At 40.4% G+C, this 16,753-nt stretch overlaps 1 protein-coding gene across 7 annotated transcripts; it reads right to left on the bottom strand.

Moving 5' to 3' along the window:
• Positions 1-116: 116 nt before the first annotated feature.
• On the bottom strand, positions 117-15,839 carry TCP11L2 (t-complex 11 like 2). 7 transcript variants are annotated; one of them, XM_088055161.1, is made up of 10 exons: positions 15,475-15,839; positions 10,660-10,833; positions 9,287-9,422; positions 8,929-9,049; positions 7,985-8,205; positions 6,973-7,109; positions 5,773-5,960; positions 4,223-4,404; positions 3,312-3,481; positions 117-2,731 (listed from the first exon to the last, which is right to left on the bottom strand). In XM_088055161.1, exons 2-10 carry the CDS (start codon positions 10,793-10,795, stop codon positions 2,487-2,489), a joined length of 1,536 nt encoding a protein of 511 aa, XP_087911287.1. In that variant the 5' UTR covers positions 10,796-10,833; positions 15,475-15,839; the 3' UTR covers positions 117-2,486. The 7 variants fall into 7 exon arrangements, with proteins under 7 accessions (XP_087911287.1, XP_005527588.2, XP_014112141.2 ...); XM_005527531.3 differs by having other exon boundaries at positions 3,312-3,484; positions 15,475-15,835; XM_014256666.2 differs by having other exon boundaries at positions 3,312-3,484; positions 15,581-15,835.
• Positions 15,840-16,753: the final 914 nt, after the last annotated feature.

The following is a 16,753-nucleotide window of genomic DNA, read 5'->3' as shown; positions in this document are numbered from 1 at the left end:
CCTGAGAAGTAACAGAAAAAATGGTCACAACAGAATATTAGTGGAGTCATTTATCTTTGGCATTTAACAATCTGTTGCATTTAATAACGTTTGTATAAATGACTTTTCACCACTGATGGTATCACAAACAAAATTTAATGCATACAAACCCTGAAATACTTGTTTTTTAACAAAGCTACTACAGAATGGCATCTTGTTTCACAAGGACAACTTTAGAGTAGAGGCAAGTTCTTTGCAGCCACAGTAGCATAAACAGCATGCAACACATGACATTAAACAGATGCAATGTCCATGTTTGAAACATTAAATTAAAACACATTAAACAATCACTGGAAACACAGGCCATGCTATAAAATGCCCTTTACAAGTCACCTTAATTACCAAACCCCCCAATAAATGCTATCTTTTGAGTACTTACTGGTAAAAACTAGTATGACAGTTTCCCCAGTTCATTAAAGAGCTATAGTTTGATACTTGTTTGTAAAATAGAATGCATACAAAATATTAAAATAAAAAGTTCATAATCATATTAGCAATCACCTTCACATGTTCATAAAATCCTCTTTTGGCTGAAGCTCAAAATCATGTAGGGTATTTCTAAAGTTGTAGAAAATCACTAAGATTCATTCCCCCTAGCTGCTTCTGAAATGCATTCTCTTAATGATTTTGAATTGCCTACCAAAATTTTGTATTCATCTGAGCAAGCCTGGCTTACCTAGTGGCACAGTTATAGTCTAAGAGTTCCTTTCTCTCAGGTTTTCCAGAAAACAGTTCCCTTTAAAATACGTGTTCGTCTTTTTTTTGTGCAATGTTTTTACAAGGGATAGAACAGAAGTGCACTAGAGAAATTACTCTAAAAAGGCATTTTGAATAAAGTAACATGCACATGAACCAAAGTAACATGTACATGTACCCTAACATGTACATGTGACCAAAGTCCTTGGACACTGAAGAGCAACTGAATAGAAGTAATTTCCTCTGCTATAAAGAGTATACATTCCTGTAGAAATGGACTACAAAACCACAGTGATAATAAATGCCCAGGTTTTTTCAGACCTTTATAATAGACACAATGTGCATAAACAATTAGTGTGAGACATTACACTTTTACAGGTTTTGTCTCTTCATAAAAAATAGATTATAATATAAAATATTAAAAACAAACTCTAACTTGTACCACACTGAGGTCTTCCATATATGACATCTTAAAAGGAGTATTATATGGTAATATATTAAAATATAATTTTCAAGTAAATTATTCAATTTTATAGACAAGAACATGTCCATAATATGTATTCCAGCACTACCTAATCCCAGTAATCTGAAATATGCAAAATAAAGCCTGTGTAAATTTAAACAAGTTCACTTCCATGTTTCTCAATTTCAGTCCATTTCATTTTCTGTATGCAGGACTCCCAACGCCTTAAATGGGAACTAAGTATTGCGGCCCAGTCCAAAGAAATTTGAGGAAAATCAGAGCATTTCTCACACACCCCGTAAAGAAGTGAATCTAATAATATTTTTTAAAACTACTAATTACTTGGGTTCTTGCTTTCAGGCCTAAGAATATCTTGTGAAAAACTTACATTCTGTTGGATAAGGGCATGAAAGGGGTAGTTCTTCTGTGGTGCACTGTAAGGTCAGTCTTAAGTGGTTTTGGGAATAAAGGTTAGGAGGACCTAACTTAAAAATACTTAACACCCATTCATTAAGATCAAAGATCAGTACATACATGTATTAAAGATCTGTATGACCTCCACTGAATAAACAAAATGCTTATAAAGACTATATACAGAAATTTACTCCACCCCCCCAATCATGTTTCTTAGGTGTTTATCATTAATCTTAATTAAGAGTTGAGAAGTTCTGAATGATTCTTGCTTGTAAGCGATGAAATTCTGTAACTGCTATCCTTCAAACAGCTTGTAACACTGGCATTCCTTAATGTAACAGAGGCAAAGTTCTGGGTCCAGTAACTGCAGGAGTACCTGAACTTGGCCTAGTATGAACCTGGGTTTGGTTACTAAATCAGTTATGCTTTAACTTTCTTCTTCAAAGTATTGTCAAAAACATAATTGTCATCTGAGATGTTACTCTACAAAAATACAATGTAAGCATAGTACATTTTATTTACAGTTGTTTTGTCATTTCCTAATATGCATTGTATTTAAATATATTTCAGCTGAAACATTGTTTTGATGGTGGCAAAACAGTAAGTACATTGCCAGCTCTTTCCCGCTGTGAGTCATAATAAATGCTTGCTATGGAAATCAATAATTCACTGGCTATTATAAGTGGCAATCCATTAAACAAATATTTTTCTATTAAAATATATATATATGACCTTGACTTTCTTTACAGTGAATTTCAGAAACTATCTGTATACATTTTACAAGACTTTTTCCCATCAACAGTCACTAGAGTAGGCTGTTCTTAGAGATGTGACTTCTCCACTGTCTTTGAAGACTAAAAAAAGGGTCCACATTTTAATTGCTAGGTGTTTCTGCTTCTGTTTTCTCCATTGCTGCCTCAGGAAAAAGCAGTTTTCTAAGTATGTTTGCATAGAATGGTCCATACACTTTTTTATTGAAGTTTACAATGCTTCCATACTGAGATCCCAGAAACTCCATCTCTGTCTGAATCACAGAAAGGCCTCCTGGCATAGTAGGCATACACTTCTGAAAACTCGGAAGAGCAAGCAAGCTTCTCATGAAGAGCTGGATTCGTTTGTCTGAAATGGAATATAAAGTATCCTCAGAACAAATGTAAACCCAAGATGATGCCATAGTCACTTTGTAAGCACCCTGCACATCAGCACAGCTAAAAATCCAACAGTGTAAGCAACAAGTCTTTCCCAGGATCATGTTGGGGTGGGGAACAATACTGTAAGCTTCTTACATTTAGCTACTGCAAGGTAGACACAGCATAAACCTACTGCAGCAAGTTACATTAATTAACATGAAGTAGACACACAGGAAAAAGAACAAACCCACTAGGTTTTAACCCAGAATGGACAGAAAGAAGACTAAATAACACTCATTTTTTCTCAATTCTTCTCCAAAATACTAGGCTGCCTAGGCTTGTCCCTACATGCACTTTTACAATTCTTTCTAGCTGTGACTAACCACGCTTTGCAGCATACCAAGAACGCCATCTCTAAGTAAACAACATTTCTGTAGTCTTAGTTGAGCCAGTATTTTACTGCAGCAAGAAAATGCTTTTAGAAGATAATTAGACAGCTGATTAAGCTTGCTGGGATAAGTTTATAAACAGACACATACAACATGACTATTAGGTAGTATCTTACTAACCAATCAAGGAACAGACAGGATTATTCTTCTCAACAATATGAGCGATTTGACCCATTAAATTACTCTTCATTTCTTCACTAAGAGTGGGAAGACCTCTTTCACTTAGAGACTTATTCACTGTGCTGCAAATCTGGACACCAATAGCATTCAGAGCCTCCTTCAGGTCAAAACTTCTGGAAGAAACAGAAAAGCATTAAATTCTGCAGTTTCTATAGCATATGTTGTAAAAGGGAAAGGAGACAAATGAGGACACTTTATTTTCAACCTGCTCTCTGCAATGAGAATTTTGAAAAGCTTTCATCTTTTGCTGCAGATTTATGTAAATCTAGATATACAGGAAAATCTCCATGTGGAAGATAAAATAAGAACCTAGATGTGATTCAAATGGAAAAAGTAATTTCAAGTGTTCAGCAGTGACACCACTTCTTCACTTTATCATTGTGGCTAGGTGTTTTTCTGGATCATGTACATAGCATTTAATGAGAAAAAACAGAGTGGAAAACTCTTTAAAAAGACAGTCACATACATCAGACTTGCTTGTAGTACAAGCAGACAAAGAAATAGGCAGCCAAGTAACTTGAACTACCTACAACAAGTTTGAAACAACTCCCAAGAGGATTTAATGAATGCATTGCCACAGTCTCTCCAGTATTAGGAGTATATGAATGAACTTTACTACTAGGTTCCAAAATCTGTACATTAACATCAAAACCAGGATTTCATTAAAATCTACCTTTGAAAACACATGTCTAACATATAGTGGCCTTGTACCATAAAGGGAATATATAAATGATTAAAATTTGGTATCTTCCTATTAATAACAAGCACCAGCTATGACAGCAGAATTTTTTCCAACTGTTTCCTGTAAAAAAAAATAGAAGTTGAAAAAAGGAGCAAAGAAAAGGCCTTACTTCTTGTTCATGCCTTCAAGAAGAGGAAAGGAGATCCTTTTCAGCTGGTCAGCAAAATCAGGCACATCTACAATTGCTGCACCCACCATGTTGTTTGTTATGAGAGAAACACAAGCTATGACTTTTAATTGATTGAGCTTTTCTCTCAACTCCTGAAGACGAACTTCATCTGTTATTAGAGTCTAGAATTGAAACAACAATACAAATTTAGGAATAAGGAGGGAGAGAGACAGGAGAAGGACAGATCCAGGATAGTCATGAAGCACTGCTATTTTTAATCACAAATACATAAACCCAGAGGATACAGCAACTGAAATACCCTAAATATGTAATATAGCATGAAGTGGCATTATGTACAAGTACCAGAAGTAAACCTGTGGTGGGAAGAAAAGTAATGAGGCAACTGAGGATATAGCACCTTATTCCTCATCACTGCTGACAAATCTGCAACCAATTCAGCCCATGACATGGAATGCTCAGAGGATCCAGAGGACATTGTAATAACCAAGTTACAGACATAATAGTCTTCTGTATTCGGGCGTCTTTTGAAAAATTGCCATGATTTGTAACTGATGGATAATAATGAATAACTGTGCTTGACAACCACCAATTCAACCACCAGAGCAGGTTCTACAAGTGATACACAACCTATTCCAGGCAAAAAGCCAGCTGATCATACCAAGAACATAAGTAATCCCTACAGCAAGATGTAGCTGGAGTTAATTTTAGGTTACAAAGAGTTCATCCTGAGCAGCACAGGGGCATTAACATCCAACTGTACTTGGTAGCAATTTCAAATTTAATAGTATGGCAAGCAAGATCCACCAGAGGACATCTGTACGTAGTTCTTACTCAAAACTGTTCACAGCAAAGTAAGAAAGTGGTTTCACTTCTGTCCACTGACTGAGAACACCAAGAGCATCCCCATGTATTTAGCAAATTCTCTGCCAGGCCACCCTACATGTAGCTAAGGCCCTCCGTTGAAATGCAAATTTTAGCCCTGACTGATGGCAAATTTCACACTGGCTTTATGGGAAGTTGCAGAGGTCAGTAGTCAGGAGCTTGAAGGAAAAACTGAACATTGAGTCTTGAACTAATAGTTTATATGCACTGAGAAAGGGTAAATACCTACTTTAGAGGCCTCAAGTTTTTACTGATTCTGTTCTACAGAGCGATCCCACCAATTCCTGGTGCTGTTAGGAAAACAGGGTGCTACAGTCAGTTCTTTTAAAGATAAAGCCAAGTACTGTCAATACAAGGGCCAGCCTTGTACCTGACCACTGTAAAGATTGCTCTTGGGGTGGAGCTGGTGAGCTATGATTGGAAAGAGGGAGAACAACCTTTACCTTGTTCTTTTCTGGTTGACGACTTGCCCATCTTGAATTTCAAAAACTGGACTAGATTATAATCTCCAAATTTCAAATTTACTGTGCAGAAATTTAAGGAGTGCAAGACAATATTCACTTACTGTTATCAGTAGCAGGATTATTATATCACACCAGTGATTTCATATAGCTGGTAATCTGAAGACATCGAAATATATTTCTTACCTCCGGAATTGTTTTGCAATAATCCCACTGTAACAATTTCAAGTAGCCATTGTTTAGCACCAGTGTAGGACTAATAATTGGTTTTGAACTACAGTCAGCACCAGGGGATGATGAAGACCCATCAGAAATAGATGACAATTCATCTTCTATTGATTCCTTTATCCATTCTGTTGTGAGATTCAGGGCACCTAAGCATTGCAAATAGCACATATTTACTGCATGCCTTCATCAAAATAAAGCACTACCTTGAGAAAAATGTGAGCTGTATATATAAGAAAATTCAACTTCTAAAGACTTAAACATAGTGGACAGCTCAGTCTTCATACATGATACTTCTCTCACTCACTTTCTTCCACTGGTCACCTTTTTACCTGGTTTGTACAAACCCAGCCACAGCTTGATAAGACTTCAGTCAAGATTTTTAGGTAACGGAAGTCTCTATTTGGGAACTCAAAAGTTGGAGTTTCCAAAAAGGATTGTTTTCCCTTTTTTGCAGAGGCCACTTATCAGATAGGGCGTAAGAGCGAAAAGTAGAGGTGAAGGAAGATTAAAACATTTGATTTGTTGTGGCAGAGATTTTCTCAGGCTGCATATATGAACACTGCAGGTCCTACCAGTGGCTCAGGGCTCCCATTTTAGAAGCCCCTGCTCCAGATGTTAGCAAGCTTACTTACTCTTCTTGGAGGATATATTTCTGAACACTGTTTAACCAAATTGCACAAAACATGTAATAGTGGATCAAGTTGACTTTGCATCATCTAAGAAATTTTGTTCAGAGCCTGCCTTTTGTTTATTAAAAAATTGATCTTACCCCTTCCAGCTTTCAGGCACACAAACTGGTTTTACATGTTTACTTCACACTAACAGAACTGTTGCACACAAAAGAGAAAAGTCTCATCTTATGTAGGCCTTCTGCATCCAGACAGCAAGAATCACCATTTGTTTTTCAGACACCAACTGATTTGGCAAATATACGTTTGTCAGTAACTGTCCTAGGTTGCAGACAGACAAACTTGACAGCAAGTTAAGCAATCATCCAGTGATAGCTTCCTTATGAAAAATTTTTCCCATTACTCAGATACAGACAAGAAATTGAAGTTTTCCTCTAAGTTAACTGCAACTTATAGAGTTTTCACAGCATATATTTAAATAACCTTCTTTTCAAAGAAAAGTTTAACTTAAATATAGCATGATACATACTTGGTGTTTCTTCAAGAATTTCCTGGAATTTTGTTCTTTCGTAGTCCACCAAGTTATGCCAGAGGTATGGTCTAAGGCTTTTAATTGTGTAATTTGCCATATCCATTTTCATCAGGTCCAAAACACGGAATATTTGTCTGAAAAGAGAAATTTAAATTTTTACACTTTAATTTAGTCTATTGATTTTCACCAGCACATGCTAAGCACATGTACATTATCACTTTAATTTCAATTCTGGGAGAAGTGAACTCCTTCATTGGCATTTCAGAATAATAGATATGTTACCTATCATCTGGAATTCTTGAAGAAGTAGTATATTTAAGGCTTGGTCTAATTTAAGGAGAACAGGACTAATGTAGCATCACTAAATGCTACAGCCCTGCAAGTTTTTCAAAAACTACATTAATTGGTGTATTGTAGCCTAAATTAACAGATTTTAACGTTTTGGTCACTGATTGCATTAAGAGAAACAATCCTTTTGACACAGTTGCTTTGATCCCTATATATACACAGTGGAACAACTACCATTTACTCTTAATATTTCAGTGTACCTAAGGGGCACTGTTTTCTGCCCTGTTATGCAAATGTTTTACTAAAGTTCAATTAATAAAATCTTAACTAAAGAGCTTTTAAATCCAAAGTTTGGCCTTCCAGAAGAAGCATGCAATTAACACTTCAAGGAGAAACAGTACAAGCTTACATTTCTTAAGAATGAACAAAAAAAGAGTTTCTGAAACAGATTATTGCAAGAGTTGTTGGCTTAGATATTCAGAGCTGCCTGGTTTCATCTAGGTATCCTACCCATTTCGTTACAAAGTAAGAGAGACAATCTGGTCAATGTGTCAGAGCTCTTCCCCGTTAATGCTTCAGGAAGTTTTCCTACAGTTTGAGAACAGGTGTTATGCAAACTGACAATTTTAGACTTCCTTCACCCAACCACCCTGCCTTCCACTGTTTACTACTCTGTCAGAGAGGAGTTTTTTTCCTCCAAAAACCACACTCAAATACCAACCTCAGTAACTCTACAATATTGTCAGTTGCTTTTAACTGTTTTATGTCGTTGTCTCTTATTGGAGCACATAACTTTCCCATAGTGTTGATGATATAGTTAGCTAGCCCAGGAATATCAACAGCATTGTGTTCTGCCTGCTGTCTTATAAGATCCGTATCTAGAACTTCACAAATTTGATTGTGAATCCTGTTTGCTCCAGGAGTCAGGAAGGAAAGAAGAATCTAAATTAGAGGGGGAAAAATAGGAAAAGCTTATTAATAAAAACCAAAGCACTTAGTAAACACATTTCAATGAAATTTTAATATTCATGACAGGTGCATGTAGCTGACAGATTATAAGCAGACATTTTAAAACCGAACATTATCAAAGGTAGTGGAGAAAAAAGGACTGTTTGAAAAAAAACAGTACAGTTCTGCAAAAATTCTCAAAGCTAATAAAACAAAAAGCAAGTCAACAACTAGACTTGTTCAAAAGCTGGGAGGCTACCCTGTAAAACAAACATTTACTAACTTAAAATTTTGAAAGACTTAGTATTGTGCCAGGATTGAAGGTTTGTATGCTCACCTGTGCGATAATCAAACAATGAGGTCTAAGTGGGCATGTGCAGTCATGTTTATGCTCTTGTTCATGCCCTAAGCTCATAGTATGATTCTGGAAACAGGCTAGTAGAGATGTGAAGCTTAGGGAAAAGAGATGACTTTCATCCAGTAACTGTGCAGTGAAAGTTGAGTCAACATGCCCCTGTTTGTTTGTGGCCATATTCCTGGTTGATATAAATATACTACAAAGAGACATCTATTTTCAGTTCTGAATAATCATAGCTTCATACTATAAAAGGAAGAACCAGAAGATGTTGGTTCAACTAAGTTAAGGAGACCCTTCAGTGAACTAAGGGACTCTTAGAGCTAAGATGACAAAACAATACAAAGAAGGAAGAACATTACCTCCTTAATTTCCTCAAAGAGCTTGATAGCATGTTCATATTCTGGAGGATCTTCATTCAGTTCTGATTCCAAATGATCCCAAAATGCCTTGTGTACAATTTGTTTCACTGTGCCTGCAAAGCTGTGGAATATGTCAATTAGTTATGGAAAAAACTCCCAATTAGCTTTCATCCTTGTAACGGTTTTAGATGGAACTGATCACTTGTTGGGAAACACACCTCCCCAGATATTATGCCCTGCAACCACATCATTCTTGGGTGGTGGATCATCAGCTCGCAAAACATGGTCTGGACTGCTCCATTCATTTCTCCTCTCTTTCCAACACCAGCACTGCTTTTTGCAAAATTCAGGCTCTTACCTGTTTTGTGGGTAGTCTTCATGCTTTATGCAAAAATTTGCATTTACAGCAATTTCATGAGCTAGAGTCCAGTTTGACAGGTTTCTTGTAGCTGCCATCAGTTCATCAAATGTGATAACCTTGGGAGGGCTTGCTGCTGGAACAAACAAGATCAATTCAAGCCAAATAGCTATAGCTGGTAAGTGCAATGGAATATACTAAAACCTAGAAATTTTACTGCTTGCTAATTGGACTCCAGTACTCTGGAAGAAGCAACCCAAGATTACCAAGTCTTTATATCTTCCTAAAACACTAACTTCAGGAAACTCCCAGCTTATCAGGGGTGTGTGTGTTTGTGGGGAAATACCACACAAGCCTCAAAACATTTTGAGGAGCATTTTCATATTTCCACATCTGAACTAAGATATCTTCTTTCCTTTAAAATGGGATCTGGCATTCCACAGATTTCCTACTAACTGTTCTGTCAAAGCCACCCAACCAAAAGCATGGGCAGTGAGAGATACCAGATGTCCACTATAACTATGAGCACATGATGGCTATATTCCCTGTTGAAAAGGTTCTGAAGTTACTGACTTGCAAACACCCCCACTTAAGATCAGCAGATCTTTCATCTGCTGTGGAATGTAAGTTATACTCATTTTTTCGGTAATTAGCAGCAATGACAAAACAAACTCTACATTGGAAAACAAGAGAAAATTCCCAAAATTTTTAAATCCTCAAATTCTGTAATTTAATTTAGTATTTGGAAGACTGGTAACAAAGAAAGATAAAGAGCCGGGTGCCAACCGCAGCTCCACTAACAAGCTTGTTATAATGTAAGACTATTTACGTAGATGTAAGGAGCACGGTCTGCAAATGCTTACAGACACACATGAACCACATCTTAACCAAGGTTTTCTTTACCATTACCCAAATTATCTTCCTTGTGCAAATGCGTGTTTTCTGTTTGATTCTAATATTTATGAAAAAAAAATGTGAATTCAAGATTAATTATATGTAACTTGATATGGTATTACATATCTGTAAGTTACAGCATTAATTTTTAAATGCAGGGATCAAAAGAAGAAACCCACCCTTTGCACAAGGCATATCTGATTGAGTGGGAGACTGCTACCAATGTCAAGGTTAGGAAGACCATGGTGACACACTTTTCTTACACTTTCTGAAGGAAGGAGTGCCCATGGATACAGCTGCTGGTGGTGTTCCACACACAGGAGATGCACTGCTTCACAGCAGAGAGAAAGCCATGCCTCTCTCATAATACTCTTAAACAGATTCAGAATCCCAGGTTCTACCCACGACAGCAAAGAGAAACAAGGTAAGTTAGCCTTATTGGTCCATGCACAATGCAGGTAAGGCTGAAATAGGCTTACACGCTGGGGAGCTGGGTTTGCTTGAAGAATCACTGTTAAAGCTCTGCCTGGAATATTCCGAGTCGCTGGAAGAGGCTGTGCTTTCCGAGAGGCGTGAAGAATCTGAGTCACTGTTCTGGTCATCATTGAGAGGCATTCTGATTCCCTTTACCTTATCTACACAGTAAACAAGACCTGGGAAGACAAACGCAATTCCCATAAAACCAGCAGTTACTTTTGTTTGCTTCTCAAACATGCTACTGATCATTATATTGTGAATGAAGATCAAGTGGTTGCCTTTCCTAAACAGGAAAAGTAAAGGCAATTATCTGGCTTGACATGCAGAATTATGTAGTTATCCATGAGCTTTGCAACTTCAGCTGTTTCACACTTTAACGATTATGTTGGAGACACTCCTAAACTGGTTATATTTCAAAAAATGAAAGACTACCCACAGGAACCCCTGAAGCTGCTTGACTTGTTGCAAGACTTTTGGTAGTTTTCAATGTACATAAAAGCATCTCGTGATGTTACCATCCCCCATCTGACTTCATTACGAAGTGGTGTTTAGCAATGAGTTTCCTTCCACTAACAAGCTGTACTGAGTGTAACGACTGTGATGCAAACACAGACGCTGCAGGGGGAGAACAGGCAAGTAATTCAGAATGTAACATTTCTAACAGGGTGTAGCTGAAAGTCTGGCCTGCTGCTTTAGGTGGGTCTGTGCTCAGATCAACAATGGCCCAGACCCAAAAAACTGTTCCTAAGAGTAAAGGTGGATAGGTTTTCTAGTTTAAGTCAAATGTCAACTCTGAGCTTCTAACATTCTATTTAGCACAAACAACCTCCTCTGAAAAGTGTTGTGCTTCATAGTCTTTCTGCCTATGTAAAGAAACTGCCTCCCAGGCAGATAATCTGCAGTTGCAGAAAATATGGACAGCTGCACAGTGTGATATAGATGATTAACAACTGCATGACAGGAAGTGAAAAATATGTTAATAATATTAAAATGAGGAGCTGGAAGTCAGCTGTAATTACTACCAAAGGAATTTGGCCCAGATACCAAAAGTAGCTGTCCATCTCTGATTACGGCCATGAAGCATTCTGTAGTGGACTTTATGAAGAGGCATAACCAGCAATGGTTTCCATCAGCAAATTTAACTAAATATGATTTCATTTATTATTAAACCACATCAACTTCAGTAGGCAGGGGATACCACACTTTGCAGCTGCTGAACTTGGAAAAAAAGACACTTTTGGCAATACAAGGATGATCTTTGTCTTGTTTTGGTCGGCAAGTACTTATTGAATCAACATATTGTGGGGTCCTGGGATAGACAGAAGGTAGTGAAAATGAATATTTCTTTATGCTGGCACCTAGTTACAGCTTGGGTACCAACTCATCCTGAATAGGCCTTTATAACTCGATGAGCTACTACACCAATGAGCACCCCTCTGTTAATTAAGATGATTAACATTTCTTAAATGTATGTTTACTCTTCTTCCTCTCCCAAGAGGATGCACTTGAGCACCTTATTTATGTCATACTTTGTGCTGGGATTTTTTGTGAAAAGAACTGGTCACATTAGCAAGAACACAGCTATCCATTTAGCATTGTACTGGAGGAGCCAGTAAGAGACACTTGACTAGAACATAGAGGTCATGCATTCAGAACTTGCAGCATTACCTGTGATCCTAAGCATCAAAACTCTTATTACAATAGCAATTTTGTAATTTCTAACAAGCAAATATTTAAAACAATATTGGCTAAGCAAGACAGAGTTGCAAGAGAACCTAAAAACCCCAAAACACAGAGATATTTTGGCTTGGAAATTGTATTTTAGTTACAAGATAAGAAATGGGTCACTAGTTAATGCTAGAGAAGACAAATTATTTCTTCAGTTAAAATCTGTGTTACTAACTCAAAGTTAATGCTGACCAGAAACCAGTTGTGACAAACTAGTTATAGAACATACTTGAGGTTCTTCATGTTGAACTGCTCACTTAAATACAGTAACACTGTCCAGAGCCTGCAGAGTTTTTACTACCTTCCAACTAATTTTTTGATAAATTAAGAACACTATTTCCAGGCTTTAATCTTACATAACACCCCTTTATTTCCATACAAATAACTAAACTCCGAAAGATTAATGCTGAAGCACGTGGTTCATCAAAATATTTGATTAATGTCATTTGCAGTGTAGGGGCCCAAAGTCTTGCAAATCACTTGCCAAGTATGAGCACTTCAGTGCAGTTCAGGTGTTAAGAACATGGAAGAAGGTAAATAACCATTAAAACCCCAAATACCCTCACACAATTTACACATCATCATTTCATGAACTTCCTCTTACCTCTAGGTATGACAATGTTAATAAATATTCAGCTTTGCAAGGTACTTTTGAGAGAAGCACTAAATCAGCCATGAAGAAGAGTCAGCACTGCCATTTTCCACCCCATCTTGATTTCCAAGAAAATCAAGTAGTTAAGGTAGAATTAGAAGTCTACACTAAGTCCTTAAGCACTAGTCCTAGCAAAGGATCTTTTGGCAACGAATAGTTGCATTTCAAAGAGGCCCATGGCATTTTGATGAATCAAGACCTACTCCTACAATATATGCATACATGCATACAGCAGAGCTGTCAGTGGAGTGCTTCAGAAGACTTAATTTAAGCAAGAAGTTTCAACACTGCAACAGAAGGTGATACACAAAAAAACCACTGCAATCTTTTGCCACGCTAAATACATCTCTTAGTAGAATGCTTCAAACACAGCAGGAAGCAAGAATGGGTGTACTCTGCAGATTCAGAACATTATTGCTAATTTTTAAGTTTAAAAGATAAACACATCAAACTGAACATACATGAATATACAAGCAGAACCTCAGGGCCATCTAAAACACTTAGGCAAAAATACAGTCATTGAGCATATGAAAGGTAAGTTCAAACCAAAAATGGCATTTCTAATTAGTTACAACAATAGACAACTGAGTCACTTAGTCTTTGCTTTATAGTATACACTGGAAGAGCTGATTTTCCTTACGTTTTTGTAGATAGCACAGAAGTTCTCATTAATAACTAATGGCCAAGTTAATTTGGAACTTTAAGTTTCAATTAGCATAATGGTCACATAAAAATATTTCAGAAAGCCCTTCAGCCTTGCAAGTTCTCTTTGTAATTCACCATCTTGGATAAACAACACCATCTTGTTATATTTTTTTGTTCATTAATTATTACATATTAGGCTGTTGTTTTAATATACATATTAATATCCCACCTATTCTATTGAAGGGTCAGCCTGAGCTTACAACCTGCTTTTACTCTGCTGCATTAAAGACTACCTACCTTTATATCAGGTTAGACACCTTCACAGTGGGCTTCATCGCACCATTTGCTTTCTTTCAATCAGTACCATACTGTAAGGTTTTTTAAGGACTAAACTCTTTGGGAGACCAAGCTAAAAGTACCTACATGTACCAACCCCAAGTTCTACATGTACCGAGATTCTAGCTAATTTAACAATGAATAAATAAGTTCTTTTTAGTAAAAAGAAAAGGAATACAAAATGCTTAGAGGCATCTTGCTCCTAATTGGTTACTGCATCACCCAACTCGATTCTTCATTTAGAACTTATCAAGACTGCAATATCAGGTTAGTTTTAGAAGACACAAGCACACTTTTTATTCAGGAAGATTTGCTTTAGAAGTTATTTTATGAAACACCTGGGGGGAGGAAGGAGGAAGATGGTTTCACCATTCGTTGGGTTTCTTCCTCAGATACCATCTTCAAGGAAAGGTTTTCCACAGCCCTGCTTTATTCAGCCGAAGTGCACATGGACACAGAAACTTATGAGTGCTCTGTCCAGTTCTACCACTATGAAGGTCTTAACTTTGTTTATTCTGCTCGGCTCACATTCTTACTATCTTCAAGCTGGCACCGACTGAATCTCATTTGGTCTCGAGTTTCCCTTTCACTGACTCCACCTCTGTCAGCACCCAAGACACGAGAACAGAAAAGAGCCTTTGTTAAGAGTTACTTGCATTTCCTCCCGCCTCATTTTTCACAGCTTACAGCCGTCACTTCTCCCCTTTAGCTTTCTACTGCCACAGCTCTTCCCGTTGAAGAGACACTTCGTGAAGGCTTAAAAAACTCTATCGGCCAGAGTGAGATGTGGCCGAGTGTCCCGAGCGTTGCCCGCGGGAGTCACCTCCGCCCGGACAGGTCGGTGACAGGACGAGGGACCACGGCTCCCGAGGGGAGCCCGGGGACGTCCTGCCCGCTCCCCTCCCCCGCAGGGGGAGCGACAGCGAGGGGAGCCGGCGGCTCCTCCTCTTCCTCCATCTGTTTCGCTGCCTGTCTCCACCCCCGGCCCCATGTTTTTAACAGTTAGCAAAGGCAGGAGTTTGGCACTCGCCGACCAAAACAAACAGCGTTTCCAAGGACAGGCCCGGGGGGAGGGAGTCCGGGGGAGAAGCAAGGAGGGAACGCTCCCCGTTAGCCCCACAGAAGGCGAGTCCGGGCACCCGCCCCTAAGGGCCCCAGCCCCCGTGCCCCGGAGAGGTCGCGGGATGCCCCCGCCCTGCTGACCGGGGCTGCAGGGGGGGACCAGGGGCTGCGGCCGTCGGGGAGGATCGTCCCGGCGGACAAGAAGGGATGGCGAAAGCCCAGGAGACACAGGGCAAGGGGAAAACTACAGACTCAGCGCAGGAACTGCGAAACCCACCTGCTGCAGCGAGTGCCCCACCGGGGCAGCAGAGCGACGGGCCAGTCCACCACCTCCCTGCCACCCACACCGCACAGGAGGATGGCAGCCCCCGAGCCAGCGCTGACCCGGACTCACCCCACGACTCATTGCCTAGTGTGCCTGGACGCCCCGCCGCGTGCCAGCTCCGCCGGCTGGCCAGAGCAGCCCTGTCCTACCCCGCTGTCGCCAGCCGGTCACTCACCGCTGCCCCTGGGCGTCCTGCGCGGCGCTCGCCGGGGCTAACACAGCCCCCCTCAGATTTAAAGACCCAGCCCGGACTATTAGTGTCTTCCTCGGGCACGTCCATCTCTGGCGGTGGAAGGGGGGAGGTACGTCATCCTTTCCTGCCTGCCAGAGGCGAGTTATCCGAGGCGCTTGGGCCAACCTCCGCTTATGTCCGTAGAAACTGCCTGTATCTCTTCATTCTGCCTGCGACCGGGCACTAAGCGTGGAAAAATATGAGGCGACACGGGAAAATATTTCGGCGGACTCCCCCGCGCTGGCAATGGGCCGTGCCGGCGTGCCGGGGGTAGGCCGGGGGCCGGGCCGGGTGGTGTTTACGGAAGGGCCCGTCCGTCCGGGCCGGCGCCGCCCCCGCCCCGCCCCCGGGCTGCCTCGGGGACGGGAACATCGTCCCCGCCGAGCCCGGGTGTTGGGGGGAAAGGGGCTGTGTTCTGCAGGGGACGGGGTATCATCTCAGACCGTGTGTGCCCTCATTTGTGCACTGCGCTGCAAAGGGAGTTTTAACTGTTCCTGCTCTGTTTTCCTTACTCTGTCGATTGTGGGGGTAGTGAGGCGCCCCTCCTCGCGCCATCTTGGCCCCCCACCGCCACCCCTGCCACCGCAGCTTCAGGGCAGCCACTCGGGACCTTGCTGAGTTTAATCACCCGTCTCGCTCATGGCTGTGGTGTCCGGAGGCCTGCTGAGCGCCCACTGAGGAACGCAGCATGGGGCCGTACAGCACTATCATTATAAATGCTTTGCTTATTGCTGTATTGACCTCATGCACTGGCAGCTTCACGCACCCGCTGGGCCAGCAGTACCTGTCAGGGTCATCACCACTTCTGTCACAGGAGCTACGTGCCACCAGTGCCTCACCCACCAGGAAGCACGGAGGGCAAAACACCGGCAGTCATCTCTGAGGCAAGAGCTCGCTAACGCCAGCCTTGCCGATCATGAAGACAGAGCTCCCCTTCTGCTGATAACCTTTAGCACACGTGGTGAACTACACAGAATAGGTGTTGTATTCGGGTAGACCAAAGCCCTCTGTAGGTCCCAGTAACCTCTGCTATAAAATCAGGGTCTCGAAGCAGGGAACCGAGTTTGGCTACGCAAGTGCCAAGTGCTCGGCTGGAGAGGGAGCGCTTGCTTGCAG

The sequence above is a fragment of the Pseudopodoces humilis genome, chromosome 5 (assembly GCF_049639895.1).
Source record: "Pseudopodoces humilis isolate 2021_Gansu_Grassland_sample_001 chromosome 5, ASM4963989v1, whole genome shotgun sequence".
NCBI lineage: Eukaryota > Metazoa > Chordata > Aves > Passeriformes > Paridae > Pseudopodoces > Pseudopodoces humilis.
Note: the sequence above shows the minus strand (reverse complement) of the source record. Positions and strands in the feature narration are given on the sequence as shown.

Excerpts from the sequence above, each read along its gene's own strand:
- TCP11L2 (XM_005527531.3), bottom strand. The coding sequence starts at position 10,795 with ATGCCTCTCAATGATGACCAGAACAGTGACTCAGATTCTTCACGCCTC. Across the intron at positions 7,110-7,984 it reads AATATTGTAGAGTTACTGAG|ACAAATATTCCGTGTTTTGG; the intron begins GTTGGTATTTGA and ends TTCTCTTTTCAG. Across the intron at positions 4,405-5,772 it reads ATTGCAAAACAATTCCGGAG|ACTCTAATAACAGATGAAGT; the intron begins GTAAGAAATATA and ends TTTCAATTCTAG.